The 24,709-nt window shown below is 35.7% G+C and overlaps 1 protein-coding gene across 1 annotated transcript in view; it reads left to right on the top strand.

The window, feature by feature from the left end:
- Positions 1 to 3,191: 3,191 nt before the first annotated feature.
- The window catches only part of OSTN (osteocrin), a 49,313-nt gene continuing 27,795 nt past the window's right edge, over positions 3,192 to 24,709 (top strand). The window contains exons 1-3 of the mRNA XM_037039746.1: positions 3,192 to 3,244; positions 15,290 to 15,388; positions 17,929 to 18,143. Coding sequence (XP_036895641.1) covers positions 15,290 to 15,388; positions 17,929 to 18,143 — 314 coding nt within the window. The 5' untranslated portion in view covers positions 3,192 to 3,244. The remainder of the gene's footprint in view (positions 3,245 to 15,289; positions 15,389 to 17,928; positions 18,144 to 24,709) is intronic.

The raw sequence follows: 24,709 nt of genomic DNA on the forward strand, positions 1-24,709 counted from the left end.
TCATTAGGAAAAATCAAATCAAAACACAGCAAAGTACCAATATACATTTCTTAGAATGGCAACATTTTTAAAAATAGTAATGAACGTCAAATGTAGCAAGGATGCTGAACTTCCGTTCATTTCAGGTGGAAATGCAAAATGGTGGAGCCATTCTAGAAACCAGTTTTGCTATTTCCTATTAAGTTAACATACTTCACCACATGATCTAGGAATCCCAAATCTATGAACTTTGTCCCAGTGAAATGAAAACATATATCCATTCAAAGACCTCTACATTAGTGTTTATGGCAGCTTTATTCATAATGACCAAACACTGGAAAAACCACACATTTCCATCAACTGGTGAATGAGTAAGCAAATTGTTGTACATCCTTCCAATAGAACATTCTCATTAAAAAAGAAACAAGGTGCTGATACTTCTAGCAACAGAAATAAATCTCAAAAGCAGCAATCTAAGTAAAAGAATCCAGACACCAAAGACCACATGCTGTAGAATTTCCTACAGTAGCCTTCTGGATAGGACAAAATTACAGGGTCAGAAATCGGATCTGTGGTTACAAGGACCTAGAGGATAGGGTAGGGGGTTGATTGCAAAGGGACATGAAGGAAATTTGGGGAGAGGGCTGTTATAAACATGTTATATATCTTGATTGTAGTGGAGGCTACATGTTTTCTACATTTGTCAAAACTTATGAAACTATAAACCTTAATAGGGTGAATTTTGTGTATGTAAATATACCTCAATAAACCTGAGAAAAATGTTAGGAAGTATGAGATAATAATGCAGGTAATGGTACATGCAGACATTGGTCTTATCACAATTTTGAGTAAACAAAATGCACTGGGTCTTTTATCTCCTCCCTTTGAATCCCTTTGTTAGTTGGATTTGACCAAAGGTAAACCCGAAAGGCAACTGCAGCAAGGAGGCAGGGTGAAACCTCAGTGTTTGGGGTCCCTCCCCTTTAGATGGCTCTCGATTGGCTGTGTTCCTCAGTGAAAGGTCACGCTTCTGCCAGCCAACTTTCTCTGCACACACACCTCTGTCTCTGTGTCCTGTAACTAGCTTTCACCCTTCAGGATTAGGGATAATGGGCTATTATTGGTTCAGAGGACTGCACTATCCTTTCCGGTTCCCCTACATGCTCCCCACATTAAATTCTCCCCAGATTACTCAGTTTGAATGTGCCATTTCTTTCCTCCCAGAATCCCGACTGATAGAATAACATCCAACACCTGGTCCCATCATTTTTAAGCTGTGAGCACCTAGACTATCTGTTTCACATATTTGAGGCTTAGTTTTCTTATCTGTTGTATGTGAATAATAATACCTCTTGGTAAGATTGTCATGGGAGTGAAATAATGCTATACTGAGTAAAAAACTTTTCCTTAATATTTTCTCCCTTTCTCATCTCAGTCTCTCCCATCCGTTACTGTTGTTTCTCTTTCTATTTCTTCACATGGTTCCGTTTCTACTCTTTTTTTAGATAGCAGAGTTTCTCTATTATATACAAATGCCTAAGTAATTTACATAGAAGTATATAATGTGCAGAAGCCTGTATAAATGGCTTAAATGTACCATGGTTATGTTCCTGGAATAAACTGTTGCTATTTCTACTGCTACAGAACAGTTAAGTCAAACTTTTGAATTAGGTCAACAAAATCCACAAATAGGGTGGAATCTTTGGACTGTCTAGGCAGGGACAGATCTGGAATAAATCAGCCACAGATATCACTTGTCAGCATGCTGAGGGAGGCATTTCAAATAAGGTTAGAAGGTACGTCAAGAATATTGGCTTCTGGTAGCATTATGATGCATCCGTTAAATCTATATTGAGAGTTTTCCATCATGTGGATTCAAGCTAACATAATCATTTTATGGCAGTAATGTCTAAACAAGAGTCCACAATTAGGCTGTATTTTTATCTTGACTTGTGAACTATCGCTGCCAACTACTCAGATTTCAAGCTTGTTGAGACATATGTTATCCCTGGAAACCCTTCATAAAAATGAAGCATTTACTGTCCCACCAATTCAAGTGTGCTCTGGTCAGTTCCCCATCTAGATCCAAATTAACCATGTAATCGTTCCTATACTACTGAGTACTATTTTAAATGGCTTTTAAAGCAAAACCAAAGAGAACAAATTTATTTCTATTTGTGCAAAAACACAATATGGTTTGGATTCTCTTTTCTAGCTTTTTAAACACTGAGACAGAATGAAGTCGTGGGAAAAGAACTGGATGTGGAATTAAGATCTTTATTTGAAATCTGGCTCTGCTACTACTTCTGGCTGCTTGATCTCGTAAAGTCACTTATTTTATCTAGCCTCAGTTTCTTTAATCTGGCAAATGGGGAGTTTGGTGAAGCAAATGAGCTGATAATGATCTAACAAATTAGCATACTACCTTCAGGACACCATTTTACCATGTGTGTGTGCAAAGTTGTCATTATGATTAGTAGAAAATGAGAATGAAAAAACTTTCAGATAGAGGCAGGAATATTTTGGTTAAAAGGACATTAAAATACTGGAGAACAAGAGCAAGATAAGAACGATTACAACGTCTGCATTTATAGCCCACATGTCAGTCTTCAGTATTTATAGGGTTGTCAGTGACAGCCTTCCCAGTATAGCACTGTTAATTACGAAGGGGCTGTCGGTGCTACTGACACAGAGCTGTCCACCTGACCGAGGCTGGGACTACTCACCATTTCCGTCAATGATCATTTAATTTAAGGGTCCAAAATATACAACAGAAAATCAGTTTGGGTTTCTCATTATAATATCACAAAATCTTATTTTGAAATTCCCTAGTGATTTTTTAAAACAAATCTCAGTACCTTTTATTTCTTTAACATGATTTGTAATGATCTGAGATGGACTAAAACTTGAGAAAGAGGTGATGGGTCTAAGGCTGAACACAATATTAAATGTTTACTTAAATTTCCCAGAGCCAAAAGCTCCTGTTTTTACTAAAATGCCATGATCAAAGCAATGATATAATAAATATGAAGAGAAAGAATGGGAAAGGGAAAGAGAGAGAGAGGAATATTGAAGAGAGGCTTGGAGAAATGTTCAGTGGAAAATCTGTAGAAATGATGTAAGAGAGAGCAGAGGCAGGGATTGGAGTAAGGGGTGTATAACTGAGACTATAAAAGCTCAGAGAGAAAACTCACCATCAGGGCTGAGTTGGGGAGAAACTGCACAGACAGGACTCTAAAGTCAGAATCTCCTGGCTTTTCACAAGGTAAGTTAAATATAAAAGCTGATAACAATTTAGCATTTTTCCTTTTAACTATTTTTATAAATTTTACATACTTTTAATGTTTTGATTGTATTTTGATTTTGTTAAAATTAGCAATTCTTTTGGGGGGTGATATTTTCATCTCTAAAATGAATAGAAAACCTAAGAAGATAATTTTGTAATGCAAACTATGGGTGCAGATCATTGTTTACTCAGACATTTCATATTTATTACATTATTTTTTAGCTTTTATTTTTCATTCCAAAACAAAAGTGAACATTCTATATGTGTGTTAATAGCATTAGTTTACTTCCATGAAAGATGATCAATGTGAAAAAAATTTTAATGTACAAAAGAGATCTACTTATAACAACCTAGGTAGGAAGGAAAGTTTTTCTCTTGATTCTTCTGTCTTTATTTCCATCAAAATTGGAGCCAAAGAACATCCTAAATCAATCAAATGCTACATTCTTTAAGTCTAAATTATCCTGTTTTTCTTCTTATGAAACTCAAATATGAGAGTATAATATTAATAACAGTTTAGAGTAGATGGATCATATGTATTGTTTGGTATTTAAGGAAGTGCTTTTGCTGCTAAATGATTGAATTGAAAGTTAATCTGAAACATACATTTGAGTTCTGTTTAAGAACAAATATAATACTTTGTTTCAGGTTTTTTCTGTGGAAATAGTGTGCACTCAATAAATCCAGTTTAGCAAGGCAAATACCGTTCCTCTGAATTAAAATAATAAATTCTGTAGATTTAGAACTGTGATTATTTTTTCTGTGTTATTTTCCTAGAAATAAAATCACTTTAACATTGATTTATAATTATTTTAATGCCCATTTAGGCTGTATTCATTTTCTCCCCCCAAACCAGGCATATTTTGCGTCTCTTCTTTAGTTTGGTGCTTGCCCTTCAGCAATCAGAACTTTTCTATGATTGCCCTATGCCTTCTCCCTTACGGCAGCCTCATCAGCTCAGATCTCAGCACCGGCACCGGCTCCCCCTGCTCCCTCCTCCTCTTCAACCATTTTATATCTCTCTTTCATCTCCTCTCCCTTGGGCGAGTTAATTTTATCCTGTAGCTATGCATTCAAGTCTCCTCTTTATAAGTGAATTGCACTATGCTTTCATTCAATAAGTTATTTAAGATATTTAAGGATGACATTTGCTTTCTTCCCTGTATTTCTCAGGATTTTGAATTGATTCTTCTGTAATGAGTCATTAGAAAGAAGAGAGGCAGTAGAGAAGCAGATACGTTTAGTCGAGTCCATTTGGGACATCAGAGCTATAATTTTAAATTCTTGGTCAAATACGTTCAATGATTTGAACATTCGTATATAATAAAGTTAGATTAATTGAGCTTGTCTTAAAGGAATAGACTCAAAGTAGGCAGTCCCAAAATATTACCCCAACTGTGTCGCTATGTTGCTGTGCAACTTCAGGCAAGCATTAAGCATAGAATGGGGTTCAATGATACCCTGTTATCATTGAAAGAGAAGAACAGAACCAGAAGTGCCAGGGAGTCTGAGTGAGTGACTGATCTGGGGAAACTCCATTTCAGCCATTTTCCCTGTATTACACAATGAGCACCCAGTGTAAGATTATCTTCTGGTTAATCTTCAGACATCCTCTAATTTAACCTCCTTGCCAACATTTCATCTTCAGTGACCCTTACCCACCAGACAACTTTTGCTTAGATTCAATGGTGCCATCAGAGAGCACAGGCTTTGGAGTCAGGACACCAGACTTCTAACCTCAGGTATGACTTGGGCGGAGTCCACTCAGCCCAGGAGGGATTCCTTTCTCCCTCAGTAGAGGAGGGTACTAGAGGCGAGACACAAGTTCTCCCCTAGCCTTGGGCACATCCCTACCCAGGCCAGCTCCCATGTGCCTAAAGATATCTCTGATGAGAGGCATTTTTAAGCTGAGACCTCTTCTCCTTTACCCAAATAACCGTCAGAGTCCCTCTCGGAAGCAGGGGTTCGCATCACCTGCCACTAATTGCCGGTTCCTTGATTGGCTGGAACTGGCTGTGGCCCAGTCTTATGGCTTCTCCCCTAGGGCAGCCTCACCAACTCAAGCTTCAGCACCAAGGACTGGCTCCCCTTCTCCCTCCTGCCCTTCATCCATTTTTTATATCTCCCCTTCATCTCCTCCTCTCGCTTGGGCAAGTTAATTGCCCCCGAGCCTCACTCTCTTTATTTACTGAAGGGTTTAATTAGACAATTTCTAATGGGCTCCCGCTTCCTTTCTAAAATTCTATATTCTTATAACACATAAGTCTCTATAAATGTGATAAAAGTACATTTTAAAAATGTCATCCAGCCCGCCACTGGCACCCTGGACGCTGACCAGTCAAGTCATAGCTGGGGCTTCCTGTGGACCTCTCCACGGGCTTCCACGGGCCCCATGCTGGTGGCTGCGTTCCCCTGCAAGCTCTGGCTTCTCGGTCCAGTCTTCTAAGAAAATTGGAAAGGGATGCCATCTCTTCCCTTTCTTCATCACCCATCCCTTCCCAGCTGCCTCCTTGCTTCTGTCACGTGTAGCTCCTGTCACAAGGTCCTTTATTTTCATGACATCCGCGGTGGCTCTGCTTCAGTGAACCACACCTGACTATGCCATACTGTCAGTATTACAAAAATTATGTGAAGAAATCATGATCTTAACAACAAAAGTAGTGACTTAAAAACGAGGTCAATAAAGATATATAATGAACTATAAAACAAAAATATTTTCATATTATATTATATTAAAATTCAACTAAATATTCATTTTGTCAATTAGAGCTTGAAGAGTAATTATGTTTTGAGTATACTTGAGATTTCTTCCCTTTGTTTTCTTCCCATTATGATATTCTTTAGAGTTGTATGCTATATTTTCAGGGAAATATTATGGCTGAAATTAACAATAATATGTAGCACATGGTAATATCAGATATTAGAGTGATTGTCACTTATAAGTTTTTTAGTAAAATTTCCTTCTATCACTCAATATTACTTTATTAAATTTAAATTTCTATTGTGCACCTGCGAATCAGACAATCATGGTTCTATTCCCAGTCAGGGCACATGCCTGGGTTGCAGGCCACTTCCCTGCAGGCCAACTCCCAGCAGGGGACACACGAAATGCAGCCATACATTGATGTTTCTCTCCCTCTCTCCTTCCCTTCCCCTCTAAAGATAAATAAATAAAATCTTTAAAAAATTTTAAATTTCTATCACTCTGCTATAATTCTAGATTCTAAAAACTAATTTGGTTCCTTACAATGAACAAGGATAATATGTTTTTTTTCATAAAAATAAAAAATAAAAATAACATTTTGAAAAAAATGCCATATTTAGAAGGCAATGCAGGATAATAGCAATTATTTACTGAGTAAGTATTTTGCACCAGTCACTTTACCTATATTATTTATAATCCTTATAACAAACCTACAAACTAAGTCTTTGCCCCATTTTCCCAATAGAAATATTAAACCAGAGAGCCTAAGTGACATGCTTAGTCAGGAATCACACCCAGGTCTCTGTAACTTAAAGGGCCAACCAAATTCCTCCCGCTAATTCAATTTGTTTTCTTAGAAAGTGCTCACACACTACCTGGAGTTAGGAGACCAGAGTTTTAAAGTACCCCAGGTTGTGTCAGTTAATTTGTTCAAACAACAGAATTAGAACATTTTCCATGGAGCTCTAGCACAGCTGTCATTAGGGTCAAAGGAGACAGATGGAATGGACTTTGTAATAATAAAGTACTTGCAAATGTTAAAATAAAAGGCTATATACAAAAATTGTACTTGAAGGAGATGAAAGCATTCCACAAAGAGCGTGCTACTGGTGGAGAGAGCTCCTGGCCCGGCAACGGCTGAGGGGCCTCTCCCCACCAGGCCGTGAGCACTGCGGACAGGAGGAGGGTCTTACTTACCTTTATATCACTGGTACCCGATGTACAGTGTCTGCCTGATGAATGCATCCTGTTGTTACTATTAAATTTGTATGTTTGGCCCTTTGTTTATATTTTAGAGAGTATTTTTCATTGATGATATTGGCTAGTTTAGGATAATTAAAATTTAAGTCAATATTTAATTAAATATTGTATATAAGTACAAAGTGGGATAAAGGGTGAAGGAAGTGGTGATATTCCACATTATCCTGAAGCATATAATGCCATATTTAACTGCGTTTTTCCAACTTAACCTTCTGAAATCCTTTTAATACTACCGAAAAATTGCCTGTGTATTAAATGGCCAAACAACCTGTCAGGTTCAGCTCTGCCAGCTTTTTCCTGTCCATAGTTTTAAAGATTCGAACCCATTATTAAATATTAGAATTAAATTACAAATTCCCTTACCAGAGTTTATGCAATCATAACACAAAGTTCTTTTCTACATCTAGGTGACAGTAATAATTCAGGGATCAACATAAATTAGTGTTTGATGAGGATTAATCTTAAACTATACTGCAGTAATTATTGGAGAATATTGATGCAAGTCCCTTGCTTTACAGTGAGAATCTGCGATGTGAAACATTAATGGACATACTGGAAGTTTGTATGATCTTTGGCACATATTGTTGTCGAAGTAAAATTTGGGCAAATCTCTCCCCTTCTCTAAGCTTTAGTTTCCAACTCAATAGAACTGGAATGGTAATATCTGCTGTGCATTTTTCTATTTATTGCTACATAGCCTGCTTCATGTGTTCATTTAAACACATAATGTTGACCCTAAATGCATTCTGTTGGGTGCTGAGGTACGCTGATAAACATGGCATAGTCCTTCCCCCTCAAGGAGTTTGCAGGGACAGCTAAATACTTGGTTAAACACACATACCTAAGCTTTTTAATAATGGGATCATCCTTTACAGTGTCATGTAGCTTTCTGCCTTCTTAATTTTTTTGCAAGAAAGATACTAGTAGTATGACTGAAAATTCCAAATAGGAAAAAAACACACAAAATTTTACAATTCTGGAAGGTTATATTGTCCAAAATAGAATGAAAACGGTGCCAAATAGAATAAAATCCGTTAACTCATATATAACAGTAAATTATCATTTTTCCTGATTTGTAGCATTCAGGGAAAGTCATTTTAAAATGCAAGTGTCTTCCACATTAGGAACACCTCATCCATAAATATTTTACTTTATAAGCAATTTGTTTTTGAGACGGAAAAATGTTTTATACTTCCACAGATAGGTTATACTTGAAGGGGCATGAAACCAAGTGTCTGCAAACGTAAGTTGTTGTTCTGGCTCTTCGTCCAACTGGCTTTGTGACTTTGGAAAATTGACTACTGCCAATTGAAGAGTAATGAGAAATGGGAAAGAAATCCCTGATCTTTTAATTTTTTTTAAATGGGAAATGTTAAATTTATCAGTGTCCATTTGAACTTTCCATTTGGTATCATACTCAAAACATAAAGCAAGATGAGTATCACACAATTTACAGAAAATAACATACTTTACAGGGATTTTTACACAAATTATTAAGCCCCACGATTATTTCTCAGATATATTTTCATGAGGATGATAGAGGTGATGCACATGTTAGTGACAGAAGTTACAAGTTGTAATTCAATTGCTCTTTGATGAAATCTTCAGGGACTTTAAATTTCTTATTTGAGTTCATAAGGATCTGAAACTAACTCCCCACTTCTAAAGTTCTAAGTGCCGTAGCCACACTGAGTTCTCTTGTTGGCGGAATTGTTCACTAAAGCTGTGGAACAGCAGCGCCAATAAAGGAGAGAAGGAGAAACCCTCACCTCTGCTTTCCAGCAGGCAAGTGTCTCAGGCACCTGGTGCTCCACTCTTCAAAGGAAACTAGAAACAACTATCTTTCACACCACGTTTAAACATCATTCATTGAAATACCAAGACTGTCTGTATAATGTCAAATTGTAATGTATCCTCTTGGCTGTTTAATATAGGTTTTGCAGATTGTCTCTATAAATGGCGCCAAATTCCCTAGATGGTTGTTGAGTATAAGCTTTATGTTCCCTTGAAGGACTTGGCTTCAAAGACCAGTCTTCAGCTCAGTAATAATTACTTTTATAACATGCCATTTATCTTTCCACATTGCCTTAGAGTTTATAAAATGTTTTCATGCACAATTTGGAGTTCACACTGAAAAGTTTTACCTATGATAAAATAAGAAAAAAATGTAATGCAGTATGTTTATACCGATGATGTATATCTTTACATATTTTAGTAAATAATATTAAATTTAAAATATTTGTATTGCTCTTATTAGTAAAACCTAAGCCAAAGCCATAATAACTTGTGCTAATTGTAAATTAATTACATAATTTTAATGAACTATAATTAATTAATTAAAATTTTGTGAATTTGTAAAGTGAGTTTTATTAGATATTTTAACAGATTTCACCTCTTGTTCAAGGTCACCAGACCAATAAATAGCACAGCAAAGACACTTATCCCTATCCTTCCACTCAATTCTGAGTTTCTTTCACCATCACAGAAATAATTTTCTTATGTTGAATACCTATTCATTGACTGAAAGGACTTTATTTTTTTAGTACTTATTACTTCATCTAAAGAAGTTTTTGGAGTAATAATATGAGTAAAATGTATGTACCTATGTGGGTACACATGCAATATTGATGGATGTTTCAGATAGCTGAAAATTCCTTTTATCAAAAATTCCTATTTTATATCAACTATATCAACTAATACTATTGTTTGTGATTACTGTACAAATATTTAAATGGTTATTTTATCTTGATAGACAGACTGTCAACTCTAAGTACAGGGCAATAGCAACTCAATCAAATATTTATAAATTTTAATGTTACTATGTTCTTTTAAAAAATTTTATGTGACAATACATTAGTTATTGTACCATTCTTTTTTTCTCTCTGAGGGGTGCAACTGCACGCTATGACATCTGGCTTCTCAGCTGTAACAACTTTTGCTTTGACAATGTGGGAAGGTTATATTGTCCAAGGTTATATTGCACAATGACAAGCATTATGGCAAAAACACGTAAAAAGAAGTGAATAAATGTTTGCAAATAGATACACCATATTTTATTTGTTCTTATATTTAATATTTCTGAAATTAGAATGAATCCAATAGAGACTTACACTTGATAGCATGTTATAATTTAACTAGCAACACTTTCTTCTTTTCTTAAATGTATTTGTAAAATGGGTTTTCTTACCAAAAATGATATCTTACACTAAAGATTTAGAAATTCTTTCTTGTCAGGTGGAATATTCAAGAGAAACCTATTTGTGTCAAAATCTAGATGCAATGTTATACGTAGGTGCAGCTGACGAGAGACAGCAGAAAGGTTTTCCTAGCTCAACATTCACCTACAGTTATCATTACCTGCGGTGTCTGAACTTCAAACAGAAAAGAGCCATATATACCAACAGGCCATAAAAAAGCTAGAAACTTTATAGGCCAGTTAGACCTGCCCCATTTTACTCAGTCCACAGAAGAAAATTCGCCTAAAGGCACACAGTGACATAGTCCCTAAGCCCAGGTAGAGCCTGAATCTCACAAATCCTAGATTGGTTCTATTTCTATCACAGCACCCCATACCAATTTTGTGTTTAGCATGGTCCCTTGTAAAGCTCTCTTTCAAAATAAAAAAATTACAACCACCCTGTTATCTACTATTCCTATAGGAGCTTTTCTCTATTATCAAAAAGGCCCGGGTGGCTGTAACTTATGGGACAGGGTAAAGGGTATACCAAAGAGCATACTTTGTTTTACAGATTTACTTAGGGCCAAGCTGACTTAACTCTTATGTAGAAAGCCACCCTCATTTTTGGAGAAAGAAGGCTGTGGGCGGTGTTGTGGGCAGGCACTCACAGTCATTCCCTAGGGTCTGAACTTGGAACTGTTCATAACACATCTCACTTACAGGTCTCTGCTCCTCCAAAGTGGGCAGAAGAGATAAAAAAAAAAACATTTTAAACTACATTTTAAGTCTTTTATTGTTAAGCCCTTCATTTTTAATTTTTGGTGAACATAGGGGTGAGTAGATTCCATTTTGAATATTTGTGATGAAGAAATTAGGGAAAATAATTCCAGAAGTTATTGAGATTTACCCCCAAAGTCAGCCTTCTTTTGGGGGGTGTCTAATAGTTAGATCTATCTTTAAGTCAGATACTGTTGAAATGTCCTTAATCACCTGAGTAGTTTGTTTTTCTTCAAAACCAGCCTTCAAAGGAAGATAGTTTAATAATTTTTAGTTAAAAATGCATTAGATCATATACTGGTTAACAATGCTTCTATTTTTTAGCTTAATCCTCTCTTACTCTTACTCCCCTCATCTCAGTTTGTTCTTTTCTTTTTAGATCAGTGACTCTCGACCTTTTCTTTTCACCCCAACCTACTTAACAGATTTGTTTTCACTGTAACAATGACTCTTTGCAGCACTGACTCTCAATAATGCGAACGTCTCTCTCCATTTTTACAGACCTCTCAATGAACACTGCTTTAAATAAAATTGAATCAATTCCCTTGCTACTGAATTTTCAGAGCCAGTCTGTGTCAATGCACTATCAGGGTTCTGGAGGAACATCCAATGGATGCTGTTTCTCAAACTTAAATGAGCAAACATCACACTTCCCACATGCTCCCTCCAAAGCCACGATGCCAGTCACAGTTTGGAGAGTCCTTTCAGGGTACAATGAGTTCTTAAGTGTGAAAAATCTTTGACACAGAGGTTAAGTTGTTATACAGTATAAGATGCTTGTTTATTCCGCAGTATTATTTTAAAAATGAAAATGCATGTAGATCATAGACCAATTGCTTAAAAAATTGATCAAGTGCACACCATATTTTATATGGAAGATCTCATGCCCACTGACTCCACTGTCTGTTTTGAAGATCCTCACTGTCCAAAGAAATAATATTCAAATATTACTCAATAAAAATGTATGGCGTACTGAAAAAATCTCAAGCACCTCCACTTCGGTACATTCGTACAATGAACATCCTTTGAGTGTTTATTCTGCGATCTAGAGGGTACACGGGACTGAGCAGATTTTTAAATCGTGGGCTATATTTATCCACTATCAACAAAATAGGGAAATGGAGCCGAACCCGGTCTTTTCCTTCCCTCCCTATAATTTCCTCTGTTTCTAATTTGGTAGCAATCAAGTTTCAACTAGTTAATCAAATGTCTTTTGTGTGGCAGGTGCCAGGGTGTTTGTTTTCATTAGTGTACCAAATGCCATATTTAGGAACTTGGCCTTTTGGTTAACTGGCTACGAGCAGGCCTTTAAACCATTAAATGTGTGTATTTAAACTCTGCATTTATTTTTACATCTCCCTCTCCAAATAATCAGGATGTGGTTATCTGTAAGATGATACATTATGACTTTTTTCCTATATACACCCAAGTACAAAAATATAGGCCTCAGACATAATCATCAATATTGTAAACACCCATCACCCTGTGCCATTTATAAGATCTCGGAGATGGAGAAACCTGGTTTAAGAAAATGTGCATAAAAATAGTTAAAGGAAATCCACATGGAAAGACTTATAAAATAAGGAATTTTATACTTCATAACCTGTTTTTAACATGATAAAAAATGAGGAAGGAAAACATCACAATTGTGGTTTATCTTTGATTGAATGAGAGAACTATTTTTAAAAGACAGATGCCAGAAATATAAAACACTTCTTAAGTAGTAATGTTTTTAATATGTCTTCCTTTTTATCGAGGAAAGTGAAAGACACACCAACAAAATAAGATAGAAAAATATGATTCAGTGGCTGATTTTCTCAAGGGATAGGTAATGGAGTTTGGAGTTGGTATTTTTTTAACACATAATCTTGCATTCTTTCTTATTTTTCTACTGTGTCAATATAGAGGCATAATTATAATGTATTGTTTTTTGATACCAAAAAACTAAGTTCAAAAATCCATTTGTCAGGAAGAAAACACAGAGTATACTGACCCCTTCCAGAAAGGGCAGAATACAGAGAAGCAGCTGTGACTAACATTATGTAGCAAGATCCTCCAAAAGATCAATAAGAGATATAATGGAGAACTAGTTTAGACTACATTGCAAGAGAATTAAGATTATATATGACAAATAAATATTAAAGGCAATGTTAAGACATTGTATCTTCATTTTATTTATAAATACTTCGCCTATATAAAACATTTACATGTCTATTTTTCTAGACAATAGATTTATTACTAAAATCTACATTGAGGTTTCATAATAACAGTATTTTAAGGAAGTGTTATAAAGAAAATCTTGGGTCACACCAAAGAAAACATAATTAGCATAGAAATATTTGGTAATGTCTCATATGTGTTCTTTCACTAACAAATTAGAAATACTATATGAGATAAAGAAGACATACATAGATGAACTCAACCCTCTCAAAGCTCCTTCAAGGTGAGAATTATGCCTCACTTCACAAATATGGAAAATAAAGCTAAATTCAGGTTGAATCGTACACACCAAGGTCACAGTAACACTGAAGCAAAAATGAGACACAAATCCAGTTCCTCACACCATCCTAGAACCCCTTCCTTTTTGCTCCCAGCAGGCTTCCCAATGATTTTTTAAGGCAAATAGAAATTTACTGAGACCTTGTATTCATAAAAAGTGGACTGGTGGACTTCCCAAAGCCATACTAGGTGATGAACGCATGACTGTTGTAACTCACAGCTTGTGGTCTCCCTCCCCTGTACCAGCGGCCAGGCTGGCAGCCGGCGGGCCTGGTATAGATCACAGATGACCTTTAATTAGATGTGTAATAGTTTCTAGGGTAAAAAAGCAAATGCATGAATGACTTATCTTTCTGCTTACCACACTGAATTAACAAATGTGATTTTGACATATTTGGTGTGTATGTGTGTATGTGTATGTATACATATAAAGAGAGAGAACGAGAGAGAGACCCTTATATTTCCTCCATGATTTTACTTGCTTCCACTCTCCAGAGAGGCAATCAGAGTCATGATCAAGTACCACTGGTTTATATGATCGAGTACTGTATATGTTAATTATATTTATAGATTTCTTAGATTTCTAAATATATGGAATTGCTTTGTGTATTTCCAATTTAGGTAAATGGTAGCACGCCATCTGTAGAGCTCTAGAAAATCTAATTTGCCCCAAACTGGTTTTTTAATCCATGTTTATAAATACATATAACATTTAGGACATTCGTTTTAACAGTATATACACATATTTAAGTCATTTGCTTTGTCTATGGTATGAATATACCTCAGATGGTATATCCATTTCTTCTTGAGTAGGTTAGTTGGGTTGATTCTGATTTTTTCCTATTATAAACAATGAGGCTATGAACTTTCATATACATGTCTCTGTATAAACTCAGGCCCATTTCCACTTATGCATCTAGTTTTAAAACTTTTGTCAGTTATTTAAATTTTTCAAGCGCTTATCTTTTTGTTTTACATGTATTGGATACATATTTCACTTTTTAATTTGTTTGTGTTTATTTTGCCTGATCATACAGAATTTTTAAATTTTAATATAATGAAATATTACAGAATTTTCTATAAGGGATGCACTTTTTGAATCTTGCTGAAGAAACCCTTATATATCACAAGAACATAAAGATATTCTCCTACTGGGTCTGTGGTGTTTCTGACATTTTGGATTTAAATGCTTTTAGACACAGCACATTTTCTCTGGTTTGCCAATAGACCTCATCAGGTTTTATTCCCTCATATTTGACCAGTTTCACACATTCCCCCTCAGGTCCATGAGGCTGCAGTCCCAAATTAGGCAAAGAATAAAGCTACACAAATGAGAGTTCTCAGACTTGGCTTATTTCGAATTAAATTATTATAGTTGTGGAACTCCAATCTACATTTCCTTGGAAATGAAGCCTTGATAGAATTCATTCTAGGAGATTAACAGTTCCTATTAACTATTATTTTAAGTTTTGCAAAGGTGCATTCTAACATATCAAAGCTGAATAATTTGATGTATCACCTGTATATAATAAGCTTTATAGGAGTTTTGTTTTCTATCTTTATATGCCAAACTAACAATGTTAACCCTGCTGTGTGTGGCCCTTAGATGCTGGACTGGAGGTTGGCAAGTGCACATGTTATCCTGGCCGTGACATTGATGCTGTGGGGCTCAGGAGAGGTGCTCTCAGTGGATGTAGCAACAGAGGTAATGGGAACTAGCTTAAGAGAATATATATATATGTGTGTATGTGTGCGTGTGTGTGTGTGTGTGTGTGTGTATATATAAAATAAATGTAAGCCAATTCCACCAATATCAGAAGTAGGGGATGCTGACAAATAGGGGAACGCCTTGAAAACACAAAATCAAGGTTATTAGCATTTTTTTCTATGTCTTGTCCTTGCTGTCCATTCAGGGAAAGCCAGGTATTTAAATGTTAAAGAGAAAAAAACTGGAATAAGCAATATTTGTATTCCTTGAATAGAAATCATGACAGAAAATTTATCATTTCAGCCTTATGTATAATTACATTACAAGGTAAAATTGAAGTGCTTTTACGTAAAATTTGTTTTTTATATGGTGAAATTTGAGTAGTTTTGGCCAAACTTGTTATTACTATACAAATGTTTTCTTCTTGCTAAAGTACAAAGGAAAAAAATCTGAACACATATTCACAGAAAGACAAGTTAATTTGACTTATTTGAATTTATTAGAAACAAATATTCTTTGTACTTAAATAAAATGAAGAGTCTGTAAGACATTTATCAAAGAGCAAGTTTTGGATGAGTTCTATGATTTTTCTAAAGATTAAGAATATCTTTGCCCTGGCTGGTGTGGCTCAGTGATTTGAGTACAGGCCTGCAAACCAAAGGGTTGCCAGTTCAATTCCCAGTCAGGGCACATGCCTGGGTTGCAGGCCTGGTCCCCAGTAGGGGGTGCTCGAGAGGCAAACACACATTGATGCTTCTCTCCCTCTCTTCTCCTCTCTAAAATTAAATAAATAAAATATCTTTTAAAAAATCTTTATTTTTTTTAAATCTTTAAAAATAAACAAAACTATTTTGTGCCTATGTCAGTTGGAAGAATAAAAGCATATTTTTGGAAGATGTTCAGAGATAATGAAATATCTCCTAGTATTTTCCCCTTTGAATATTTGTCTCTTGCTCTTTAGAATTTTTTTCTCATGATTATAGAATTTTTTTCTCTCCAGTTTCTATGTTGTCATACTTATATAGGGAAATGATAGAAGTTGAGATTTTAAGAGGAGATTGGAACCATGTTGCAGACTGCACTGTAAATAATAAAGAGCTCTGAACAATTTTTAATTCTTTTTACAATGGAATAGTGTTGGAGATAATTAAGTTCATGGCTGAATTCAGGATAGAATAGAAAAAAGAGGGAGATAAAAGAAAAAAGTTGTAAGGTGATAAGCAGTGAAGAGGACCTGAGGTGGAAATCATAAAGACCAGAGAGAAGAGAGGTTTTCCAGGAAGAACCAGACTTAAGAAACCTAACATAACAGTTAAGATAGACCAAAGAGCTTTGAGTCTGGGTGTCTGACTATAAGAATTTCAAAGACACTTGCTGAAAGTCAAGGATAAAAAGGCTTGGAAAATGTTACTCTGTTGTTTTATTGAAGAAAATAAAGAGAATGGAAAAAATAATTCAACAAGGACAACTAGAAGTAAAGAAAAAAAGTCTTGCCTAGATCAAGAATCTGACACATGAAAGAATGTGATTAAAAGGCAGAGATCCTTGGAGCTAAGTTTATTCCCGTAGGGAAATATTCTCAGGCTCTTAGAAAAGAAGTAGTATGTGCTAGACTACACAATGACTTGAGATTGTTAACACGAGCATTTTAAAAATGCTGCGATTGGGCCTTGGAAAGGAAAGGACAGAATTCACAAATCAGGCACTCCTACTTTTATGACTTGGATGGACTACAAATAGGCAATATGTGCAACAGACAAATAAATAAGAAATTTTACATGGGGCAACAAAGTCATTGAGAAAGATCTGAGTCATTGCAGACATGCATTAATATTTGTTAATAAGTCACATGGATAAAGATGATAAGCCCCCTGAGGGCGAAGACTACTAGATTTTGTTCATCATTTTATCCCTTAAGTCTAATGCAGAACCTGGTACATAATGAGTGCCTGGTGGCTTAAATCAATAAAGAATGAATGAATGGTGAAAACAATAGCATAAAGTTTAGCATTTTTCAAAGTTAATTCAGTAAATATTTATCAGAAATGAGTTGAGTACTAACTATGAGCAAAATACTGGAATAGACATTTAATAGAGCAAATAAAAGACTAATTAGGCATCATTTTTGCCCTCAAGGTATGATCTAATGTGCAATACAAATATATCGTAATCAATCTAATACAAAGAAAAATGCAACGAGTGTAAGGATCAAAGAAGTATAGCTACAATGCCATGGGAATGACAATGAAGGATACACTTGTTTCTGGGAATGAATCTGAAAGAATGATCAGTTAATAAACTATATTTGGAGGGCAGGCATGGAGTTCTGTTTTGGTTGTGTGTGTGTGTGCATTTTGTCTTTAATTTCTGCTCAGCGTACATCACTGCTACATGTTTTGTCCCCCAAAGTCTCTCTGTATCATAACTCCTCAAGAAATCAAGTTTCATGACAAGCATGTCAGCTAAATTTAGCAAAAGCCAAATTCATAGGATTGCACATATTTGAGGTGAATGCGACCACCTTTCTTGACCAACAGGCTTGGGATGCCGGAATCAGAGATGTGCAGTCACCACCCACAGTTAGGGAAGAGAAATCAGCAGCTGACCTGGCAGCAAAACTCATGCTTCTTGATGAACTGGTCTCTCTGGAGAATGATGTGATTGAAACAAAGAAGAAAAGGAGCTTCTCCGGATTTGGATCTCCCCTGGACCGGCTCTCAGCTGGCTCTATGGATCACAAAGGTAGACAGAGGTGAGTGAACACCTGGAGAAGGAACATTTTCATTTTCTAATTCGTCTGTTCTGGGTTCAGAAAAACAGAATTCCACAGGGGGGGAAAATACAATGAAAGCCTTGCCCATAAACAGACTTGACAGCATGTTATCTAACTTGTGAGTTTAATAGTATGGTTTTGGATATAATTGTTGAAGGAGCAAAATGATTGCTACAGTATGTGTGCTCTCACACTTTTGTCATAAAGTTTCCTGAGGAAGATTCCATTGTTTGCAGATATAAAATACCTACAGTAAAACATCACAGCACTTAGAAAGCGAGGTATGAGATAAATATTATTGTTTATTGAGTTTTCTTTTATTAGAGGTAACCAGAATACTATTTTTTAAAGCAATGATACAAATCTTCCTAAGTTATGTGAATAATTCAACTCTTCTATACACAAAGGTAGTGATTTCTTAGGACTTGGAGTCAGAACGTGTGTATTTAAGTCAAATTTCAAATCATTTCCAGCAATGTAACTTGTATAAGAGTCTTATCCTCTGTGATCCTCAGTTTGTTTATCTATAAAATGGGGAGAATTACCTACCTTTGTAAAAAATCAAATGAGCATATTTTTGCTTGCCTTTTAAAATATTTGTATATATTTTATTTATTATGCTATTGCAGTTGTCCCAATTTTTCCTCTTTGCCCCCCTCTGCCCAGTACCCCCATTCCCTCTGGCGATTCCCCCCTTAGTTCATGTCTATGGGTCACACCTTTGTTGGCCACTCCGTTTCCTGTACTATTCTTAATATCCCCTTGGCATTCTGTACCAACCAATTTGTCCTTCTTAATTCCTGAACCTTTTCCCCCATTCTCCCCATTCTCCCTCCCAACTGAAAACCCTACGAATGATCTCCACAGACAACAATGATGTCTGTTCTGCTTGGTGCTTAGTTTGTTTTTTAGATTTAATTATTGATAGTTGTGAATGTATTGCTTTTTTAATGTTCATAATTTTGATCTTTTTCTTAAATGAGCCCCTTTAACATTTCATATAATAATGGCTTGGTGATGATGAACTGCTTCAGCTTTAACTTGTCTGGGAAGCACTTTGTCTGCCCTTCCATTCTAAATGATAGCTTTCCTGATAGAGTAATCTGGGTTGTAATTTTCATCAAGCCTGCTGTGTCTGGGTCATTATGGGTGAAATGAGACATTCACAGGACTACCAAGTCCTGTGGAGGAAAGGGCAAGCATGGTTTTTTTCTCTCCAAGGGAGCAAAAGCCATGGTCCTTGCTATGACTGGCCTTTGTTGGGTTTCTTGTCACTTTACTTATGCACAGGTTGCTTTAGGGGGTTACCTTTTACAGAAAACAAAGGAGCCAATACTGCTAATCACATCACAGAAGAGGAATATTTGCAAATGAAAAGGCAAAAGTGGTTGAACCGGTTACACTTGTCCTTGGAAGGTTTAGCTTGGATTTTAGGAAGTTACTTTGCAGTAAATGTTTGCCACAAATCTGGGTGAGAGAGTTTTCAGCAAAAAGCAAGACTCAAAGCGGCCTAGGCACATTGCAGGCCTGATCCCCCATGGGAGAACCTATCCCTGGATGTAGGTCCTGTGCATCTCCCAGTGCGAGCTGGGCCCACGCATGCAGAACAGTCTCCTACACTTTTAAGATTTTCTCTTTAATCTTTGACATTTTAATTATGATGTGTCTTGGTGTGGTCCTCTTTGGGTCCATTTTGTTTAGGACTCTCTGTGTTTTCTGGACTTTTATGTCTATTTCTTTCACCAAATTAGGGAAGTTTTTGTTCATTATTTTTTCAAATAAGCTTTTAATTTTTTGTTTTTTCGCTTCTCCTTCGAGCACCCCTATGGTTCAAATGTTGGTATGCTCAATGCTGTCCATAGGCTCCTTAACTTATCCCCATTTTTGTGTATTCTTTTTCTTCTTGCTGTTCTATTTTTAAAGAATACTTTCTTGGTTATGCTATTATAGATGTCCCATTTTTCTCCCTTTTCTCCCTTTCTGCCCAGTACCCCCATTCCCTCCAGCATCCCCCCTTAATTCATGTCCATGGGCCATACATATAAGTTCTTTGGCTTCTCCATTTCCCATACTATTCTTAACCTCCCCCTGTCTATTGTGCACCCACCATTTATGCTTCTTATTCCCTGTACTTTTTCCCCCATTCTTCTCCTTCCCCCTCCCCACTGATAGTCCTCCATGTGATCTCCATTTATGTGATTCTGTTCCTGTTCTCGTTGTTTACTTAGTGTGTTTTTGTTTTCTAAGTTTAGTTGTTCATAGTTGTGAGTTTGTTGTCATTTTACTGTTCAGGATCTTGATCTTTTTCTTGGTAAGTCCCTTTAACATTTCATATAATAAGAACTTGGTGATGATGAACTTCTTTAACTTTCCCTTATCTGGGGAGAACTTTATCTGCCTTTCTATTCTAAATGATAGCCTTGCTGTATAGAATAATTTTGGATGTGAGTCCTTGCTTTTCATGAATCTGTTCTGATTGAGGATTATATCTTATCCTCATTTTTTGTATGCATTTTTCTTTTGGCTGTTCTGATGTATTTTTCTTATGTTCCAAATAATTTATTTGATTCTCGGCTTCACCTATTCCACTGTTGATTCCTTGTAAATTTTTCTTTATTTCACTCAGTGCATCTTTCACGTCTGCCTGGGTCTTTTTTTTTTATGCTACTGAAGTGCTCAATGAGTTCTTTGGGCACCCTAATAACCAGTGTTCTGAACTCTGTAGCTGATAGGTTGCTCATTTCCATTTTATTTAGTTCTTCTTTTTTGGAGTTTCATTCTGTTCTTTCATTTGGGCCATATTTCTTTTTCTTCTCATTTTGGCAGCCTTCTTGTGTTTGTTTCTATGTATTGGATAGAGATGTTTTGACTCCCTGTCTTGTAGCATGGCCTCTTGTAGAAAAGCACACCTGTAAGTTGGATGGGGCAGAACCTTAGGTAATCACCAGGGTGGGACAACCCATGTGAACCAGGTTGACGGAGTCTCAGATATGGTGCTGCCGTTTCAGGGCTCTGCGTAGGGGAGGGCTCAGTAAGAGGCATGTGGCCTCTGCCTGGCCTCTGGACTTCAGTCCAGGAAGAAGCTGTCCTCCAGCTCTCACCCTGATGCCAGACTCTTCTGTTTCATCCTGTATGCCACTGGTGCCCTTGGAGCTCCTGCTCCCATTCTGGAGCCCCAAGGGCGTGAGTCTGAGTAAGACCTAAGTCTACTGCAGGCTCTTGAAGAGGCAATGCCTGAGAATTTCACAATTTCTTCCACAGCCCCAACTGCCACTGATTATCACAGATAGAAGTCATGGGAACTTATCTTCCTGGCACTGAAACCCTGGTCTGGGTGGTTTGGTCTCCGGTTGGGATCCCTCTCTCCTGAGGTATCTCTCTTGATTTTATCTGCCACATGTGGGAGTGGGGATGCATGTTCCACATCTCCATGTCTCCATACCTCCTCCTACCTGTCTGGATGATTAAAATTCTTTAATTCCTTGGTTGTCAGACTCCCATACATCTCCATTTTCTGACAATTCTGGGTGATACTTATTTTGTAGTTTAGTTGTAATTTTTGCTCTTGTGGAGGAAGCTGAGGTACATTAACCTATGCCTCCATCTTGACTACCAATGTGTACTTTTTAATCTAGTAATTATTGTAACAGAAATAGAGTAATTAAATCTCCCTTTAATCATTGATAACTGTCAGGACTTTAAAACAGTCACCCCAAACACTTCATTTCTACCCCCAAATATCTGTTACTCATGCTATAAATTTCATTTAACAATGGCACAAGAGACCACTCAATTATCAAAGTCTGATATTTCTTTTTCTTTTTCTCCTTTTTTTCCTTTTCCTTTTCAAAGTCTGGTATTTGGGGACTTTTCAATAATTCCTTTTTCTGAGCAGGATTCATTTTGCTTACTCTAAACACTCCATTTATCAGTAAATTCTCTAAATAATATTTGTTTTATGTGTTAAATATCTCCAGAACTTTCTTACCTACTAAGACTTTATTAATTCTGGCCTAAGTTATCCTTTCCAGATTTTTTATCTCTCATCTTCACGTCCACCACCATTACCACCCATTTACCTCCCATGTACTTTTTATTCTTCTGTAGGGGGATCATCTCACACACACAAAAAAAACCCTTTTTGTGAAATGTCCCTATTGCTTGCAAGATAAACACAAACTTCTTAATAAAATCCTATAAAGGATTTCACAGGCTGGCACTTCATTTCTTTGTACACTCACCTCCATATCCTTTGCTCCAGTCTTGCCTGGTTACCTGGAGCTCTAGGACGTGTCGCGCCTGTTCGTGGCTCCGTGACTTTGTGTGCTCAGTGAGGCCCACATACAGGATGAAATTCACTAGACTCCTCTTCTGAAAGATTCTCAAAGCTACACTAGGAAATAAAATCATCTCTTTGGGACTCTCATTTACCCCACCTATGCTTCAGAAATAATCCCACATCTGCACTTTGAAATTTGGACTCTATTTTAAAGAAATAAATACAAATGAGCTCCATTTATGTGCTAGACACTGTGTTGGTATATGGTGGAAAAGAGGAGGAAAATCTAGTCTCCTTCCCTCAAAGAAGCCATATACTAATAAGAAATGTAGCAGTACTTATAACAAATTGTAATACAAGGCAAGAAAATACATGTGTAAAGAGCAATTTATAAAGAAGGTTGTGGAAGTTCAAAGGGTAAGTGGAGAGAATATTGTACCTTCTAGTAAACATTATTTCTTTGAATGCTGGGTCGTGCAACTACTAAATAATTTGAAGATTAATACATAAATGTTGTATGAAAATATTAATATATGAATTTATAATAGCATATATACTATATATTGCATAAATAGTATATTTATGATATATTATAAATATATTACATTGAGTTTTCATCATAATTTCTTTAAGAAGTGTCATAAACAGAGACTTTACTAGGAGATAAACTCTAGCTACCTAACATTGCTCAGCTTGCAAGAGATAAAAGGAAATTAACAAGAATTTAATTACCATTTAAGGAGAGTCTTATATATAAAGGCTAAAAATAAACTATCATAAAAAATAAAAATATTGTCCTCACGAGTACTTCCTGAGGAAGTTGCGAAATGAGTTCTTTTGGGCAACCCAAATGACTGGAGAAATATCATTATAAGAATTGGTGTCAGCGTAACTTTAGAATTATTCATGTTATTCAATTCAATACAACAAAGTTTCAAATGATTCAGAGACAATAATGAGAGCATATAAAATTTAAAATTAGTTTTTTATGGCTTCATGGCTATTAACTAGGAGTCAAAGAATTTTGCAACAGTTTCTTGGGGACATACAGAAGAAAAAGAAAAGATTGCCGAGGACATTACTCACTAAATTTAATGACTCTTTTACAAAAGAACAAAGAACAAAAAGTAAAGAAATAACCAAGGTTTTATATTAAAATTACTATAAAAATAACCATAAGAATAAAAATAATAATTTATCTGTTAAAAAAGAAAGCACAGTAAAATAGAACATAGTGAAAACTTTATATAAAGACTTATATATAGATATATATAGATATAGATAGATATGTATATTACTTTTAAAACATAATTCCAAAAGTATTGATCATATAAACAAGTGTAGATAGATGTAATTTACCTGTTATACTACACGTTATTTCAAACTGACTCATGAAGAAAAATGTAACACTTATCTGTGTGTGAGACACAACTGAAAATAAGAAGATTTTAAAAGGTTGACAATAAAAGGGTGGACAAATTTTACAGGGGAAAAGAATAAAAATTAAAAAGTGTACAAAATATATTTCAAAGAGAAGCCACAGGGAATGTTAGGAAATAGAAAGATATTAATGATAAGTTACTTTGTTTCATTTTTAAAAATTCAAGACAGATTACCTATTGAAAATTTATGGAAGACACACAATATAATTCATAAAACAGAATCTAATAATCTGTTTTGAACTCTGATATTCAATAACAAAATATAATTATTCTCAAGTGCATATGAAATGTTTACAAAGATTTATCTGAGGTGGTAAATACCCTCAAAAATTTCAAAAAAACAGATGTATCACAAAAGTATTCACTAACAGAAATGCAACAAAAATAAAATTTCATAATAAAACCAGGAAACAAAAACGTACTTTTACCTAGAAGTACAAACCATGTCATTAAATAAGCTGTTAAGTCAAGGAGGAATACAGAGTAATTTACATACTTTATTGAAAATAGTAATAATGGCAGTGCAATATGATGGGGCAGATAAAAAATTAGATAAAAATGACCATTTTAGTAATAAAAATAAAGTTAACACTATAGAGCAAAAATTGAGAAGAAACAGTAAAGCCAGGAAAAGCAGGGGGAAAATGCTGAACAATGATAATAGCTAAAATCTAAAAGTTAGTAAAGCCAAACAGAATATAATAAATAAATGCTAAGCTGTTTTTTAAATAACAAAAAGACAAGTCACTAGCTAGTTTAATTTAAAAAATTAGACAACAAATTCAGAAAATTAGACAACAAATTCAGAAAATTAGAAATGATAA

This window comes from Sturnira hondurensis, unplaced genomic scaffold, assembly GCF_014824575.4.
Source record: "Sturnira hondurensis isolate 20B ecotype Veracruz unplaced genomic scaffold, ASM1482457v3 Scaffold0000396, whole genome shotgun sequence".
In the NCBI taxonomy this organism is placed as follows: domain Eukaryota; kingdom Metazoa; phylum Chordata; class Mammalia; order Chiroptera; family Phyllostomidae; genus Sturnira; species Sturnira hondurensis.